The sequence below is a fragment of the Anguilla rostrata genome, chromosome 14 (assembly GCF_018555375.3).
Source record: "Anguilla rostrata isolate EN2019 chromosome 14, ASM1855537v3, whole genome shotgun sequence".
NCBI lineage: Eukaryota > Metazoa > Chordata > Actinopteri > Anguilliformes > Anguillidae > Anguilla > Anguilla rostrata.
The window spans coordinates 6,117,562-6,137,087 of record NC_057946.1 but is presented as its reverse complement, the minus strand read 5'-3'; the positions used below and the strand labels follow the sequence as shown (position 1 = coordinate 6,137,087).

Genomic DNA, 19,526 nt, shown 5'->3' with positions numbered 1-19,526 from the left:
TATAAGGCAAAATGACCTGTATAGTAATAGACTAGTAATAAACTAGTGGATTTAGTTGCAATAACTGGGTTGAGTACAATAAACTTTAACTATTACTCAAAGTCATGCTAGTGTGATCCCTAAATATTTAATTCATTGATGTCTGGGTGCTGTATGTTGCCCATCCACATTTAAGAATCATTTCAACTCTTACAAGTAGATTTATATCTATCCATCTATGCATTATCTATACCCGCTTATCCTCGGCAGGGTCGCGGCAGGTTCTGGAGCCCATCCCAGCATGCACTGGGTGAGAGGCAGGAACACACCCTGGACAGGCTGGCAATCTATCGCAGGGCCAAATCGATTTATGTATTCAATGCATTTCAATAGACTTTCAGCCATGCGATGCATTCTATTCTAGAATATTCTGCTACAGAGTGGATTCATTGACTAAATGAATGTCAAAGTCCAGAGCAATCAAAGCAGCCTAAAGTCTACCAAAGCTTAATGGGTGTTTCTGACCAAACGGCGATGCTTGTATACATGCAGTATACTACTTTTTATTTGGGAGCACTATCTGCAGCCATGTGACACAATACCCATCTCTTCAGCTCTTTAGCATCTCCTCGTAAGTCATGTGGTCCTTAAGAATTGTGCAGATTTAGAATAGGATTAATTGTCTTGTACGCAGTCTGAAGTATAAATGGGTATAATTTGGACTTTTTCACCGCTATTGCCAGGCCAGTTATTACAGGTCATCAGACTGGATTTGTCTCCCAGGCCATAATTTGGGGCCTCTGGAAAACTGATTTTTTTTAAAATCAGTACTGAGTCACAATGAATATGGTAATGAACTGCTATTTTTCAGCATGGGTAGTAAATTATTATGCAGGGGAAACAACTGCGCAGTACTTCCCCAGCAATTTTCCAATTGTGGGTATTTTTTTAATGTTTGTAATACAGTTTACAGTTTGCCTGGCAAGGGCAAGAGTCCATGCTGCCCCCCATTGTTCCATCACGGCAGAAAACAAATTCTCTTCTCCTGGCTGTAACACACTGTCTGCCACCTATTTCAGGTAGCATCCATGACTGACAGTTGCCAGGGAGACAGTTGTATTATCCCGGAGAAAGCATAAAGATGAGATTTCAAGGAGGGGTGGACTCATGCAAAACCTGCCCAGCTTGTAGGCATCATGCATAATCATTCTGAAATGACCTGGCAATCCTCTGTCACAAACCTCATTTAGCCTCTGACTGGTGCAGGCCAGCTGTGCATTCTTGTGTGAAGACTAGCAATCATCCAGTCTTGTAGGTCCTGGGAATTTTGGAGGGTTTCTCAGCTGAAGTCATCTACAGACAAAATAGAAAAAAGTTAGACAAGGAGGAGGAGGATTTTAAAATGGAGAACACGAGATGTGCTGAAGTATAAATTATTTAAGAGCATTTTTCTGACTTGTTTTATACTGGTGTAGGTACCATGGACTACGAAAGACACTCCACAAAACTACAAAGCCCATATGTCCACCTCAAAGGGTGACATTTAACCATGCCTCCTACCACAGCTTTGCAGTTTTTCTTGCTTTTGTGGGTGTTGAAGATTTGATATTCTGTAAAGTGCACTGCAACAAATCCCTTGTAAAATGTGGTATAATAACACAATTCAATTTGATTCAATCTTATTTTGAAAAACCTTAAATGTTACCTTAAAATGTTAACTCCTGGTTTTGTTGGACTCAAGATTTTATTAGTCCTGAAATTCACACATTTTGCCAACTTGACGTAAATCTCACAAGATAAAAATAGCCTTTTCATCCTGTGAGATTACTATGAGTAATCCTATGAGATTACTATTAAAAATCACAGTACAAAAATTCACCCACTAATTATATTTCTAGCACTATCAAATAAACAAGAAAACATCAGAAAAACAGAGAACTGTAGATGTAGGTTCAAAAAGGCCAAAATGTAGTTATTTCATGAATAATTTGAGTTCAATCTGACAGCTAAAAGCATGCCCACAAAATGTACTTTTGTAATTCTTCAGGGACTTAAAATTACACTTGAGAATATTCGGAACGGGACAGTAAGACTACTATTATTATACTATTACTGTTATTATTACTATTTACAGTGTGCATAAGTTACTTCATTGAAAGCTGAATCATGTTTATAGTAACTATTGCAAATGTATGATTGTGATAGTACAAACGTCAAAGGTCTAAGACATGTCAGAACAATGTAGGATTTGGCCTCATTCCTTTGCTCTACTAGTAAAACCAATGAAACGCAGGCGTAGTGTCCGAACCAGAGGTGAAAAAGTCCAGGTTCATAAAGTAAATATCAGCCAACAGGTAGAACTAATCAGTGAAATCAGCTGGCTGAGTTAATGGACAGAAGAAACACATGGTAGGACTTTTACTTCCTAACCACTGGTCTTTTCACCTCTGGTCCAAATGCAGTTCAATCTGTGGCTGTGGTCACTAGATGGCGATCTTGCACCAGAAGTATATTTGCTACCTTGGAAATAAAAAAAGCCCATCATCTGTGTAGCCATAATGCTTAATACTTTAGGTGGACTCCCAATTTACATACAGCACACATAGACACAGACATACTCCTAGAAATGTTTGAGGAACAACATAATAGTGGAGAAGTCTTTGGTATCCACAGTGAGGTGGTATAGTGAGTCATGGTATGTGAGGATTCTAGCCGTTTGATTTTCACATTTCCCTAACAGAGCAATGGCCTCCAACTAACTTTGAGCCATGACTCCAAATGCCAAATCCCATAGACAGTTTGGTGGCAAAGTAACAGCCTCTGCATCAACGTTCTATCTGAGGGATCTCTCTCCCTTTCAATTCTTGTAAGGTTTTAAGGCATACAACAGAGACTTAAAGGAAAATTAAGATGCCAGAAACAGGTACATCAATGTCATAATGACAGTTGAAGTATAGGTCTTATGAGCCTAGTTCGCCTTATATTACGTCAGAATTAATTGGAGTCATGTACATACTTTTTCCAATGATCTCCAGGTGATAAGCTATACTTTCTTAACTGTTAGACTAAATGGAGTCCAGTGAGTATTATTTCACTAGCTTGCAAAGGGTTTTAGAAATACTAAAACCCCTTTTATTGCATGTTGCTTTTCCTGTCAACATGCAATTCCAATACCAATTTATTAGAACGGTATAGAAAGCTCATTTTTTTTGCTGCCTTAATTTTACTGTATTCTACAGAAAGGTAAAAGATAGCAATTCTTGGGAAGGGCACCTGTAACAATTAGTCAGAGATATTATGGTGACATCTGTGGGAAACCTCATAGGCCCTGTGAGATCAAAGTGAAGTCTAATTTTTGGCAATTGACTGTCTTTGCCTGGGAGCAGTGATGCGACCACATCACCTTAAAAATTTGAGGCTGTTGCCATGATACGATTTAGGCCGGCTTGTTATTATGAGTGGAAAGCACGTAGCTTTTATCAGCTCTCATCTTTGCTCCTCCGTTTAATGCTGTAATGGGACGTCATTTTTATAATCCTGTCTTACTACACACGCATCTACCTCAGCCACGCACTGTAGAACACATGACACACTTAGTCGTAATACAAATTGACATGATGGCAATCTGGTGATTGAGGATGAGAAGCACATTATTACATTACATTTAATTAGCAGACGCTTTTGTCCAACGCGAGTTATTGAGTTAATGTACATTAAATGCTTTTTCCTGTTCAATGTACAATGTATTTTATGTATGGATTTTCCAAGTGATTGCATCATTACATTGGTGAGCACTGTGCTAGCCATGACCCCTTCTCTTGAGAAAATTGACACAGTGAGTGAAATTTATTACAAAATGGTGCATTTAAGAGGCAGATTTGAATTGAACCACGCAATTTAAAAAAGTTTCACTCATGTTGGTGGGTTTCATAGAGCTGAAAAAACATATCTTGGAGTGAGAACCCCACACAGGCTAATTAAATGTTAAGTGTACATTTTATAAAAATAAAATAAAATAAAAAAAACTTGATCAGAAAGTACCGGGCTTAGAGCAACACCAAAAGTAGATGCACAAGGATATGGCTGAAAATTTACTTACCGTGAAATTTAAAGGAGAGGGAAAATGGAATGGGTCATCTTCTTCTGGCATGTTCCGTTGCGGACTCTGGACAATGAATATAAAATGGACATTCCTCAAGCATGTCCTGCCCAATTTCTGTAGGAAACTCTGAAACGTGCCAAACTCTCAGTGCCGCATAGGTATGGGGCGTGCCCCTCCAAGACGCAACTTGGTGGACGGTATACCTGCCATTTGAATTCACTCATTTGCTAAATAAATGATCGTGCTTGGAATCAACACAACACATCTTAATATATTTACAGTGCATAGCGCATGGGTATATTACATTTTGAACACAGGAATTACAAAATGGACCCCAAAAAAAGAGATGGGAGAGCCCTGCATGAGCTCGGTACGACTTGACGCAGAATGAAAGGTATGGTAGTGATAAATAGAACAGAATAAACTTAGCAGCTATCATTTTCAATGAAAAATCCAAACCTATGGAAAAAAAATAATAATAATCCACATTCACCAATCGCCTTTTAAATCAGATTTACTGGATAATGAGTTTCAACACATGACAATCTCACTTCAATGCTTTTGCTAATTATTTTGTAGTTTCTATAGCTGGTAAACGGTGTTGGGGAGTAGTTTAACTTCATGTAGATAAACTAGTAGCTTAAATAAATTTTACAGCAGTTTGCTGGTAGTTCAACTACATTCACATTTGCAGTTATTAGCACATTAGTGGTTTTAGTAAATTACTTTGCCATTTTGAAGGGCAGTTATGTACAAGAATGACCAACTACTAAAAAATATATTTTTCCAATCAACTTTGAAACACAATCTCCCATCTCATTTCCCTCCAATTCTGATTAGAGAGAAGCCCTCCACTCTACTATAGTCAGCAGTGGGTAACTGCCAATTGCCACACATTGCTTGTTCTCCCCATTGAGCTGCATAGTGGTTCTCCCCATGTCTGGGGTATGAGATTTTATTTCGAAAAAATCTTTGGAAAGCAAATAAAGTTTTATGGACCGTTTATTAAGATATACATTACTTCAAATATAAATGGTAGAATACATAATCTTGCTTACACTGACAAAGTACCAAATTTAGCAAATAATTTCACACATAAAAAATATGCCCAGGAAGTTTACTGTATGTATTCACTGAATTTGTTTATATTTACTTCTATTTCCAAACAGGAATTAAATTACTTGTACTGTACAGATAAAGTCTTCGTTCGCAAAATAGTTTGCTTGTGTGGAAATGAGTAAAATAAGTAACAGCTAAAACAACTGCATATAATACTCCAGCATTCAGAACCAGAACAGCTGACTTCACTGCATGAAACACAGAGCAGAGCTCCCAAAGCACTGGACAGACTGAAGACTCTCAGGAGTCGTAGTAAGACATACAGACAGTCATTGTCCCCAGAGGACAAATATTCAGTAGTGGAAGACTTTCAGTAAGTGGAATTGCTATTTTAAATAAATTAAAAACAAAAATACACTTACCTGTAAAGGCAACTCTTCTTGAAGTACACAAAATGTTCTTACGGTACATTACACCCAAATAAAGCCTTGAGGTTCAATGCTTCACTTCACACTTTCTAGTTATTCGTAAAAGCTTGACAAAGGGTCTCAACTGAAAAAACGAAATCCCAGCAAAGACAGAGCTGTTAACAAATAAAATCAAACATTATCCTTTCTGAAAGTCTGTGTCAAACATTTTGCAGGCATAATTTAATGTACTTCAAGTCGAGTAATACCATTACAAATTTTAAAAGAAAACATGATGCGGCAAAATAAAGACCATTGTCTCAAAATGAAACAGTCTGCTTCTTCCATTGGTATTGGTTTTGCATACTTAAAAAATAATAATAAAAAATAGAATCAAAACTGGATTTAAAACAACATTTAACTAGATCCGTTTTAAACATATTGGATCAATGCTACAACTGGAACAAATGCTTAAGCCACTTAGGTAAAGAATGTAACGCAGCCCAAGGAAATCCATTTTCTCAACTAGATCTGATTGAGAGAGACACAAAATCGTATTCACGGATTTGGCAGGCTTAGTATTCCCTAAAATCAAATTTGAAAAAAAGATTCTTTACAGTTTGCTAGTTTTATGCAAAGAACTGTTTGAAATTTGTAAAAACGATGAAACTATCCCAGATGACTTCAAATTAAGTCAGCCCTTTATATTCGCCAAAAAAAAAAAATTAGGATGAAAATGGATTTTCATGGGCACAGTAAATTTAAAAGTATAGGATTTCAGGCATGGCGCCAATTTGAAAGTTCCAGTTTTTCTCACAGCACAAGTTCATGGTGGGATAACCTTTAATGTAGACCACATTGCTTATGTTTCAAACCTAATACTGAATGCTGTTTGTCAATGCTGTGCTAAAACCAATGATTAGAACAATAAAACAAAATAAAAATCCATTTAGGCCTTAAAGATTGTCATCACAAAACCTTAATTGCATTAAAACAGAATACACAAGTATCTGCCACAAACAATGCCTGTTCATGTATTGCATTATTTCTTCAATAAGATTGTAACTGAGCCAGACGAAAACAACGAAAGTGAATGTCAAATATTGAAACCTTATGATGTGCCCTTAATATTATGTCTCATCTAAAAATCAAGAGGTAGAGCTACGAAATTTAAATTACATTGGTTTCCTATAACAGGAAATTTGATTATACAGTCTTAAAAAAAACAGTATATCAGGCCATATATCCATTGCCATATGTATCGACAAAACAAAAAAAAAAGTGCCTGAGATATTGGATAAAGAAAAGGAAGTACAGTACATGTGAGCAAAAGGAGCATCCATGCCTGTGCACTGCAGTGAGGAAGAAAAATAGATACAATTTTCACATTTCCTCTTGGTGTACATACATCATGGCATCTTCTGAAATAAGCAGAAAGGTATATCCAAATGTTTTACTGACGGCATGTTTGTTCTCATCAGAAAAAAGCAGCAGCGAGGGGATAAAGTCCTTCATGTTCCCTCAAAAACTGAGTTTGTCCACATTTTCTGATAAAGGGACTCCTTCCATTGGTAGTGGAGGAATTAGAAAAAAGATTGAAACGTGATAATGGGGAAGGTCTTGTGGTTGTGCAAGTGTTATCCAGTTCAGTAGGACAGGAGAGAAAGATGTGTGGGACCTCTCTGCTTCTCTGAAAAATCCACCTTCCTGTTCCATGTCCATCCTAATCTGAGGCACAGCTTTCAATGGATGTCTCAAGACTGAAAGAGATAAGATAAGATAAGATAAGATATACTTTATTGAACGCTTTGGGGTGATTTGTCCTCTGCATTTGACCCATCCTAGTTACTTAGGAGCAATGGGCAGCTGCCTCCCTGTGCTGCGCCCGGGGACCAACTCCAGTTCTGAGGCCAGTGCCTTGGTCAAGGGCACCTGCAGGAGTGCACCTAACATGCACGTCATTGAGTGTGGGAGGAAACCGGAGTACCCCGAGTAAACCCACGCAAACCCGGGGAGAGCATGCTCCGCACAGAAAGGCCCCAAGCCGAGATTTGAACCCACAACCTTCTTGCTGTGAGGCAACAGTGCTAACCACTATGCCACCGTGTCCGCCCAGAGACATTTAGTTTTTTTTTTTTTTCTTTAAGTTTGAACTCAGGAACTGCTATAATAGAAACCATTTCCATTAACCATTTTCCTTCACTTATACAAATTACTGACTGACACCATGAGTGTACTCTAGGTCGATTTGAGGGTGCACATATGGCATTCCAGCAAAGCATTCCCCAGGTTAGATCATCCATGTACTCTAATGGACAAACTGCAGTACAGGCAAAAAGTATTGGACCACCAGTGGATTCATCTCCCTCCCACACCTCCACCACACCCACTTTGCAAAACGACTGTGTAGATTTCCAATAATTTCATTAATTGTAATGAAAGCCAGAGGAGGTTATTTCAATTTATTTCTGAGATTTATTTTTAATTATAGGAAGAAATTTTTTTAATATTTATACTTTGGTTTTTTATTCAATAAATGTGCATATATTAATTGAATTCTTTTCTACCTAAAGTTAAAAATGAAAATAAAAAAACAGGTAGCCTGATTCTTTTGGCTGGTACTGTACAAAGATGTACCCACACGTACAGCGACTGGAGGCCAATTTTCTTGTTTTCAGTAGCTGGCATAGTCACATGTTTTCTTACAGGTTTACGGATCTCTTGTAACCATTTCTGTTCCCTCGCTGTTCTAAGCTCCCTTGTCCTGGCACCCAAGACCTGATGATAGCGCTTACAATTGGCTTATCTTGGGTAAGCCAGCCTGTCCTTGGCTATATTGAGCAAGAAGCTTATTGCAGAAAATGAGATACAGCCATGGAATATCCAAGCCACCCATTATCTATACCCGCTTATTCCTGGTCAGGGTCACGGGGGGTGCTGGAGCATATCCCAGCATGCACTGTGCGAGAGGCAGGAATACACCCCGGACAGGTCGCCAATCTATCACAGGGCACACACACCATTCACTCACACACTCATACCGATGGGTAATTTAGAGTCTCCAATTAGTCTACCTGCATGTCTTTGGACTGTGGGAGGAAATCAGAGTACCTGAAGAAAACCCACGTGGACAACATGCAAACTCCACACAGAAAGGCCCAGGCCAGGATTCGAACCCAGGACCTTCTTGCTGCGACATGACTATTTTCACATTTTGACTATTTTGACAAAATACCCGCTTTACCATTTCTAGCAGCGAGAGGAAAAGGCTGAAACTGCAAAGATTATTAAACGGTCTTGTTGGGACATACTTTATTAAACCTCATGCTCCTTCGTGCTTATGGTGTTTGTGGATGAAATTATTTTTTCATCTATGCAAATATACATTCATTTTTAATGCTAAATAGAGCATGGTAAGTAAACCATGAAAGGTTAAATTAAATCAAAACAGCAGCATCAGGGACACATTTTTCACTCTCCCTATTTTAACCATTGTTCAGTTCATGACCATAACTTGGAAGCATTTTGTATTTACAAATAAAGTGGTTCTGAACAGAGTGTCAAATATATAACCTCTGGGCCCACACAGTCATGAGTCATAGGAAGATATTCCAGCTGACTGAAGGATTCCCATCCCTGGACAGTGCCATATACTGTATATGCTGATTTTATTTACCCTTTCTATCCCCAACCGTAATACTAGAAGCTATTCGTTTTCTGTCAGCATTGTTCTTTGGGTAGTCATGCCATTGCTTCCGTTTCTGCTTTTAAAAATATTTTTGTTTGGGAGGAGCAGGATAAGGGCACCGCACTCACTCCCTGCGTTGCGTATGTGGTCATTACTCACTCCTAACTGCTCCATCACCCTTGCAAAATCACAGGTCTGTACCGTACGTGACCAGACGGTGGCGCTGCTAAAGCCACGAGAGGGCGGCGCTGGGCCTGCAAGTCGCCTTCCTCACCTGATCACAGTGCCAGCCTGGAAACCGTTTGGCTGCTCAGCAGGAAGAATGCTGGTTGAAGTAAGATGGCGGCTTATCCTCTGCAAAAAGAGAGCAACAATGGATTCTGATCACATATACATTTCAGGTTACAGCCTTGCACATGCAGAGTGCCAAAGGGGTTATTAGAATTCCCATTCTACTGATAGGGCTCAGTTAATGTATACCACTTTTGAAAACATGCCACAAACTAAGAACCAATTTATGTAATCTTACACAATGTAAGCTCAATGGGAAGAACAAGCAATGTGTAAATCTTTGTTTATATGTACATGTCTTCCAAAATTTAGATCGCCAACTCCTTGGAAAGTAGAGGGTGTGTGTTCTCCAGTTTTATAAATCAATTCGCTAGTTTCTTATTGGGAAATAAATTTCAGCTTCAACAATCAGATCAACATTTCAAGTGAAAATTGGAATTAAAATACAGGAATGGGTGACAGTTTCTTGGCTAGGAGCAGGATACAGACAATTCCAGAGAAGCATCAAGCTGACCGTTAGCCAGTGATATCTGCATGAGCTCAGGGGCTCTCTCTCCAAGGTCATGCCTAGCGAGCCCACTGAGTTTAGGGAGATGGGAAGAAAAAGCTTTCATTGGAAAATAAAATAGTTTTACTTGATTACTTGATTAAAATAGTTTTACTTCTTCAAGAATGGAGAGTATTTTGGAGAATGAAACCTTGCAAAAAGTGACCGTAGTGCACAAAAATGCTTTGACATTAAAAAGCAGTTAATTGCATGCAGTTTATTATATACTGCATAATTAAAGGTTTTACTTCTTTAGATAATTGTCACTTATTTTAACTCCTTAACAATGCCAGACATAACATCTGCATGGTACAGTATAGTATATTCCACAATGGTGCGGCAGCAAATTTATTGTTATTAGCCCAGAAGTGACCGGAATTGCATGCCATGTAAGGCATATTCAGTTAGGAGGTCCTCTGCATCTGTTAACAGAACACGCATCCCTCAGATTAAATTTATGATTCAAGGCTCGGTGCTATTAACTCTTTGTAAGGAGTAAATGCAAAGAGTGGCTGCCACACAGTGACCAGCAACCCCCGAGAGAAAAGTTAAGAGGAAAGTTAAGAATCAGGTGCTTTTTTTTTTTAGCAAGGAACGGATATTGTTGGACAGCGCCCCAAATTCCAGCATTAGTTTACGGAGGAAGAGATTAGGGGTCAGTTCTACTCACGGGCTGAGGTTTTACCACCTAAGAAGGGCTCCTGCTCCATCATGTCCATGGGGATTTTAATACTGGGAACGTTTTCGTGGTAGGGAAAGTCCGACTGTGGAGGAAATTCATAGAGAGGCTTGAGGAAGCAGTCCCAGCAGACAAAAGGTAGCACATTATGGATCACACAAGGCAGAAATGCCGCTTTGTATTATTCATCAGCACAAGTATTGCATGAATGTGTAAGAAATTTGACTTCTCTTTTGGGAATTTGTGTTGTATTCTAATTATTGTACTTCAAACTACAGATAAAAATCAAGTAATGTCCCTGATGCGTCTGAAAAGACTGATGACTTGTAGTTTAAACAGAAACTTTAGACAACTGGGAAATTGTTCGCAATATGCACATCATTTAATAACACCTTTTGATAGCTGTAAAGGGCAAGCCACTGCACCTTTAAGGTGTGCTGCTGTTGGTTGAATATGTAAATTACAAACTGCCATTCAAACACAAAAAGAAAAACTCAACAAAATGTCCTTTTAAAAATACCTGCTAAGTAATATAAATTAGTATTGACTTAACAGCTCAATCAATACTGAATGAGTACTCAGATGGAATTAAATCCAGTAGAGTCAGTGTACCCCAGGCCTATAAAACACTGGGATGAAGCATAAAATACATTTTTAATTACTTGAGGAATATTTCCTATCCATCAGACAACTCTTTTTATTCTATGTGCCAATTTATCACTAATTTAGCTACTTTTTAAATGAATTCAACATAGCTACCAACGAAAGGCACTCACATAATCATTTTCACTGTCTATGCTTCCTTTCTTCTTCTTTTTCTTCTCATCCTCCTTCTTCTTCTTGTCCTTCTCAGGAATGACATCATCCAGGTAGCCGAGGTCATCCTGGGAGAATAGGTAATCCATTGCCTTCCTCACCACCACCAGGGCTAAGATCTAGAAAGCCACAGCCGGTAAAACCAAAGATCTTTAAAAAAAGGCTCACCTTCACCGTTACTTTCCAGTGAATATTCACCAGCGTGACCGATGTTGCTTATAGTGCCATTCTACAAATGGCGGCTTCAAATGTCACACTTCTTGCCCTTTAGCAAACGCCTGTGATTTAAAATTTAATCATGTCAAAATGTGATTCATATGCATCACAGTTCAGTTATCAGTTATCACCAGCACTTACTAAAAGCAGGCTCGTTTTTAAAAAAAGAAAAGAAAAGAAAAGAAAAGAATAATCAGTTAAACTACATCAGCTTAAAGATTTACTCAGTCGTTTAACGATGGCAGACCCACCATGACGGGGAAGATGATGGCAGCCACAGTGGACTTGAGGATCCAGAGGAGGGCCAGGCAGAGCACCTGGATGAAGGTGAAGAGGTGGACCCTGCGCAGGGGAACGTGACGCAGGTAGATCAGGTCCGGCTGGTGCTTGGGCGGCATGAGGAGCAGCTTGAGACGGTCCATAAACTAGGAGAGAGGACAGCTTACTAAAACAGCTGCTTTATGGACAACTCTCTTTTATACTACAGGCTAACCGACACACAGGGATTCCCAAGTTTAATATGCAGCTCTGGATCTCTGTAAAACTGCTTTGTGACACAAAAAAAACCTTTAAACAATTACAGTTGAACTTAATTGAATTCATTTTTGTCCCATCGTTCACAATGTTAGATTATTAAAAACGGTACATGATTGCATTCATTAGATTAAATGTTTATTCATGTATCAATTATGTTCTGTTAAAAATAACATTTAAATGTTAAAAACTAATTTAACCTTGGCTGTGCTGAGTCATTATGTGCTACTATTATCCATTATCAGTTACTCCTGTGTGATGCCACATGAGTTCATTGCTATAGGGCCATTGTGTTGAAAACAGTATCATAATCTATACATTCAATTAACTAGGATGTATTCTGGCATAATTTCGATAAAATAGAATTCAAATTGAATTTTTCTTACACCTTCAATATTATCAACCTCACGCATGAGCAGACATAACTCACCTGCACACCATTTAGAGAGGCCACACCCATGTAGAGAAAAACTCCATACAGTACAGGCATAGGAATGAACTGGAGGAGAACACAAGGAATAAGGAAACAATCAGAAACTAAGGCATTGTTTATTGTCTTATATATTAACCATATATCATTCATTTTGAGATTATAAAGTCACAGCCCATTATGAATATTTGAAGGAAAACTGCACAAAAAACTTTAAGAGAAAAGAAAAAAGAAAACAAAGACCTCAAAATCATTTCCGAAAATTCATAAAATCATGAGAAGCTCACAATTGCATCATTTCACTTCTGAAAGCTCAATTCCGATGCATTGCTGTTCAAATTCCATCGCCTAATCTGTACACTAGGGGGCAGGCAACAACTACATTAGAAGTTTTTTTCCGAAGACCTCTCTGCAATTCAGACTGGATGTGAGTGTTGGTGTTCGGTAGACTTGATAACCTACAGTGAACCTTCCTTCCTCAGATACATTATAGCACCTTCAATCTATTATAGAAAATATTTTGACAAAAAAAAGAATGCTATTGTACTGTACAAGCATGACTAAATGTAAAAAAAAAAAAAACAATGTAAAATCCTGAAACTAAACATCATTGAGAGAAAATGATGTTATACCTTGAGAACTGGAGCCATGAAAACGGATAATCCAGTGAGAAGAAAGACGACGATACCAGTGACCCTTTGCTCCCTGTGGAAAAAGCAACATTGAGTACCTCCACCAATTCAAAATCTACAGCAATTCATACAGTAGAAGAGATAAGCATGGAGCCTACACTTTTAAAAAGACTGGATCATTTTGCTCAGACCAATATTGGCTTTCAGATACATTATCATGGGGAAACATACAGTTAGAGATCTCTCTGCTTTGCAAACAAGGCATTACACAGCAGGTGAGATTAAACTTCAAAAGTTTTAGAGTAGGTATTTTACATTCCAACACATGGATTTGAAGCTCACCGAATGTGAATTTGTCAAGAAAAAATAAAATAAATAAATAATCTTATTTTACTACCACATAAACCATAATGTGATCCTTACATGAAACAAGTCTAATTTTGAACTCAATTTTTTTTTTTTAAGAACTAAAGTTATTCCACTAGATTGGCAACTTCTTTTAAATCTACGGCTAAAAATTCATGCAGGTGCCATTTACATTTTGAAACAAATGAATAGCTTCATTCACATAATTTTGTAATTTGGCAGTTATAACAACACTATTCTGTGAAAAAAAACCTGTGCAGTGTTGAAGAACTCCTGACTTTGGACAGCACACACTGAGAAATGTTTAGAGCTTCAGAAACTTAATGTTGGTTAATTTAAAAACCAGTCTGTGAATCAGTGTTGCACGGTTGAACAGTTCTTCCACAGTATCACACCCTGACAGCCTTATTTGAAAAATGGTTCCTTTTTTGTACTGCTTCCTCTATAAAATGCGTTTCATTGTGTATTTTCTGTACACAAGAGCGATGTATCCAAGGTTCTACGCGTCACTGATCTGCATCTTCACAAGGGGCAGTACTAGCACACTCCTGGCGTGCGTACGTCCTGCGTAAAATGTACGTCTGTGGCTGGTCCCAAAAAACAATGCAAAGCTTCAGCAAGAAGGGAGGTGGCCAACACTAACACGGTGGCTGCAAATGTTACTCTTGGCCGTCCTGTACTTGCGCACAAAACAGGCACCAGAAGTGAGATATGCCACTACTTTGCTTAAAGAGCTAACAAGGGAACACCCAGGAACACCCCTAAAATTACAGTCCAAGGGACACACGTCCAGCTTAGCAAAGCATTTGAGTGGCAGGCCCTCAAGGAGTGCAAGGAGTTGGAAAGATGTTAACCAGAAGTAGAATGGTCTGACATCACACAAGGTGATTCCATGATGACAATCAATCATCATCAATCCTTCAGTGAGGGAAAACAAAAGTATTTGCACTCATTCATGAAGATAAGTCCAAGTCCTCATCCTGTCATTGGTGACTTGCCACACCATCATAATCTTGTAATACCAATTCAATCCCATGATGCACTATAGTGTTCCGATCAACGTCCTTTATGTAACGCTTTATGCTGCATGTTCTCAATGGTGTTGTTCAGAATCGTGATACTTGCACAGGTATTGCCACCAAAATCAACATTTTGGTTATCATGACAGCACTAGTGTGAATGCCTGCCAGTTAGAAATAATGCACACACTATACCTCACTCCTAAAAACTTGGGCTGCTCCCCAGGAGCCGACGTTTCCGTTTCCATCTTCAAACCATCGATGTGGGCGATGGAGATGACGGTGGCGGCCACATACCAGGGCAAGCCCATGAAGGAGCAGATGACCATGAGAACGGCAACCCAGAACAGGTCCAGGTGGTAGCCAGCACCTTTCTGTGTGAGGGGGCAGACACAGTGTTTCACAGCACATGAGATCAATGCTTCCCCCTTTTAAATGTGTCTGTCCTTTTCAGTCAGAGAAATGGATAAGGTATTTACAGTATCCAGTTTAATGTTTTACACAATTAATTGAAAGGATGGTAATACGCCTCAATTACTTATTTTAATTTAGATCTGCTATATTTAGAATCTAAATACAGCAGTTGGCGTGCTTCACAATGTGCCGTCTTGTCATACAAGAATTTCTTGTATCCCAGGAAACATAAATTAGCCAGTTGACCCACCTTGAGCTTGTGTTCCTTCCTGTTGACGATGACAGCCGTGATCTGCTGGTCCATGAAGACCAGGATGGTCACGAGCAGAGCGGGGAGAGCAGAGGCCAGGTACACCCACCAGGGGTTACCTCCAAACGGGGGGACAAACCAGCCCCTGAGTGGGCTTGTTGGCTGGAAAACATGGGTGGGAATTGAGGCATGAGGCACCCAACATGCTTTCACACATATACCGTGGAGGATCTCACATGGGCTAAATATAAAAGGTGTATTAATTAACACTACTGACAAAAAAGCATCTTTCCATTCAAGAAATAATCATCTACAGTACATCCCGAACAATACTAATTAGTGTTCTCTCATAAATATACCTTGGCTCACAAAGTTACCTTATAAGTTTCCTTTTGGGATTGAATTCAGAAGTTTGTTTTCCACTATTCTCATGTTTAGTTTCATTACAACTGCTTTAACTTTAATTTCTTTTCTTTTTTTCAACCGCAGGGTTTAAAATTGCTTTTCACAGGAAAACATTCTTCCATGGTGAAGTAACTTCCACAGCAAAGAGCACAAAAAAGGCCAGGGCTTGCACTCTAAAATTTATATCTGATAAAAATGCATGAAAGCAGTAGAGTGTGTGTACGTGTGTGATGTGTGTATTAAATTAATCATTACCTTGAATTCACTTGGCACAAGAAGCTTAGGTGTGTTCACTCCCACCAGTGCATCCACACCACAGAAAATCAAAATGGCCAAGATAATAGCAAAATCACTGATCAGTTTCCTCACCTGCAAGCAGAAAACATACGCATTGAGTCCACACCCATTATCAGAGTGTATAATGGATACATGCCTGCTTCTTTAGCAAAACACTCACACAACGCTGCACAGTGGGTAAGAACCATGTATAATAGGACTCATAAGAAACATGCTACATTTCTGTGAAGTTCACAAATTCATAGGAGCCCCATAGCAAATCAATAGAGTTGACTCCATAAGGCCTCACACATTAATGCTAGAGTTAATGTCAATGACTTTCATCCAAGGCTTTGAAGGGATGAAATACGACAGATGGGCATGGCTGCGGTGGCTTACGGTGGTGGGGAAGAAGCGGCTGGTCTTGAACTTCTTCAGACACATGGAGCAGGCGTAGGTGCCCAGGAACAGGATGAAGGAGGTCAGCGTGATGTCAGGGACGTAGCCACAGGCCTCCCCTACCAGTTTCCCTCCATACTGTTCACACTGTGACACTGTCAGTGACGACCAGGTGGCGTTCATGGGCTAGGACACAGATGCACAGACGCTCGTCAGTACACCGCGCCAAAGCAAAGCTAAGATTCCCCTTATAATCGTGTGTTCTTGCTATAGCCATGTGGCCAGTCTGTAAATGAACTGGCTAGATAATAACAACCGCAATAATAATAATAATAATAATAATAATAATTAATGTGTATGAGAAGCTTGCTTCAGATGCATGTTTTTCTCTTTTTAAAAATTATCGAATAAAATCAATCAATCAATCAACAGCAATAATAATAATAAGCAGTTACACATATGTATGGAACTGAGCCGTGCTCTATGAACACAAACAAAGAAAAGAATGATGGAGTGAAAAGAAAATGGACAAAGCTGGGTCCTGTGGATAACAACATCTTTCATGTGGCCCTTCAGCACAGCTGTAACATTAACCGCTCTGCTACATGAAAAGGTTCCCGTTGAACGAGCAGGCATTGTCTGTCTGGCCTGGCATTTCTATGGGGGCGATGGCTGGGACCCCCAGTATGACATGTTCATAATTGGGAGAGGGGAGCAGAGGATGACAATTGAGGCAGGGATGAGGTCAAATTTGTGTGACGTAAGTTCTGCAGGTAAATGGCCCACAGGTAACCTTTCCACTGGGTGCTCCTTCCAGCCATAACCAGGAAACACAGTAAAAAAATATATATATTGATTCCTTGCCAAGACATAGACAATGGGGAGGCAGACAAAAGTAAACGTTCTTTAAAAAATAAATAGGATTCCTTGTTTGAACTGTGTTTGGTCATTATATTTGAATGTCACTAGAATGACAAAGAGCTGTAGCATTGTAAAGGGACACTGTACAGTACAACCACGTTCATGAACAAAGCTGTTCTTATGTACGTGGATGAAATGTGAATCTTTTAAACACAGAATAAAATAAAATTACCAGATCCGTAGAGTTTGTCATCCAGTTGGACCCGTCGAATGAACTGCTCTCGAGTCCAGAGTCATTTCCTGTGTGAGACCATTCATAAAATGTGAGTCTAATCAAATATGTCCATTTCACTTCCAACTTTAGCAATGACAATGCATACTAAACACACATTCACGAATACAATAGGATTATTTTACAGGCAACACACCCTGAACATAATAAATGTGTAATGGTGTGTTAGTCAGCAGGGTCCTAGGCCCATTTGGCAAAGATCCACATCTGGACATGTCTCCACACCTGGACCAAGCTCAAAGCTATCAGAACATAACACCATTCTGCTGACTATAAAGTATGCCAAAAGTTTAATTACATTACATTACAGGCATTTAGCAGACGCTCTTATGCAGAGCGACTTACACAACTTTTACATAGCATTTTACATAGTATACATTTATACAGCTGGATATATACTGAAGCAATGCAGGTTAAGTACCTTGCTCAAGGGTACAACGGCAGTGTCCAACCCAGGAATCGAACCTGTGACCTTTCGGTTACAAGTCCAGTTCCTTACCCACTGTGCTACACTGCCGCTAGCCTAGCCTTATCACGAAACCTAGAGTGCAGATCTTTCATGTATGTAGTTATGCAATTATTTCCATCAGTGCATTTTAAAATCCCAGTACAATCCATGTCAATTTCAGTCCCAAGTGAATTTGAAAGACACTGCGCACAAAACTCATTCGACTGCACTTAAGTTCTTCTGCATTATTAGCTGCTTGGGATATAATGCAATGCAAATGTGAAAGGTGGATTAATTGGCTGAGGTGATTTTAAAAGGATATAAATGTGTACCATAAGCATGTTTTATCAATAGCCAATAAATAAATAAATGCAGGAATTTTTTTTACATACATTTATAAAACATTGCAGCAAAGTCATAGAACGCTCGATTTCTGCAGTTTTACCACCACAGCTTTACTTAGGGGGCAGCCAAGAAAGGTCTGATGATTCATAGCAGATGCACAGCCGGATGCTAACTCTTGTAATTCTCCACCACAAAAGATAAGCCACTGCCCTTGAATTGTCTGAATTGCTCCATCTCCACTTTTTTGTCACAGCATTCCTGCCAAGTTACCAATTAAACACAAACAAACGTTGTGAGAAAGCAAACAGTGGCATTTTCCAGCCGCGCGCATGCTGATGTCATTAAAACGATCTTGATTTCTCAATGTCACACCGGCTTGCTCGATTTGGAGCGGCGATGGGCGGAGTCATACGCGTAAAAAGTACGCGCAACATTGGAGCTTCTCCAGCCATTATTTTCACTCAGAACATTCAAGGTTCTAAAATCACTGCCCTCACCTCATCACGCCCTCGGTTTCCTTGAGCGAGGAGTGAATGCAACTCCTGTGCGAGTTTCGTTCTGGTTACACTTTATCAGATGGTGAACGCCCTCCTCACACAGACTAAGAACGGATACTGCGTGAGTTCTGACTAATTCAGACCGAACCTTACCGAATGGGGGAGGCGTGCAGCGGCAGCTGTACTGCGTCACGTAGTCCAGGCGAAAGTCAGGGTTGATGGGGTTTTTCTGGGCCAGATTGATCATCTTCTTGAAGGCGTCGTAGATGAAGATGAAGCTGATGAGGGCAGAGAAGCCCTCTTCGGTGAAGCGGGTGAAGTACTGGACCAGGAAGCTGGCGTCCGTAGCGACCAGAACCAGGCAGAAGAAGGCCGACCAGAGGCCGATCCACAGCCTGAACTCCAAGTAGTCAAAGCTGTTGTCCCTGAGAAGGCAGGATATGGAGATGGTGTTATTAAGGGCAAGTATCGTCGCTCTGGATAAGAGCGTCTGCTAAATGGCTGTTATGTATCGGTTATATAGTGCCCAGAACAGAAGGAATGCAGTGCTTGTAAAAGCATAATTTACTGATAA

General features: G+C 39.6%; 1 protein-coding gene across 2 annotated transcripts in view; it reads right to left on the bottom strand.

The window, feature by feature from the left end:
* Positions 1-7,167: 7,167 nt before the first annotated feature.
* Positions 7,168-19,526, bottom strand: part of LOC135238824 (electrogenic sodium bicarbonate cotransporter 1-like) — a 47,369-nt gene continuing 35,010 nt past the window's right edge. For both annotated transcript variants that reach the window (XM_064306913.1, XM_064306914.1), the window contains 13 exons: positions 19,106-19,377; positions 17,603-17,670; positions 16,510-16,695; positions 16,090-16,203; positions 15,430-15,591; positions 14,961-15,139; positions 13,381-13,453; positions 12,749-12,817; positions 12,036-12,209; positions 11,529-11,687; positions 10,744-10,837; positions 9,510-9,589; positions 7,168-7,307 (listed from right to left, as the gene is read on the bottom strand). In XM_064306913.1, the coding sequence (XP_064162983.1) occupies positions 9,546-9,589; positions 10,744-10,837; positions 11,529-11,687; positions 12,036-12,209; positions 12,749-12,817; positions 13,381-13,453; positions 14,961-15,139; positions 15,430-15,591; positions 16,090-16,203; positions 16,510-16,695; positions 17,603-17,670; positions 19,106-19,377 (1,594 nt within the window). In that variant the 3' untranslated portion in view covers positions 7,168-7,307; positions 9,510-9,545. The remainder of the gene's footprint in view (positions 7,308-9,509; positions 9,590-10,743; positions 10,838-11,528; positions 11,688-12,035; positions 12,210-12,748; positions 12,818-13,380; positions 13,454-14,960; positions 15,140-15,429; positions 15,592-16,089; positions 16,204-16,509; positions 16,696-17,602; positions 17,671-19,105; positions 19,378-19,526) is intronic.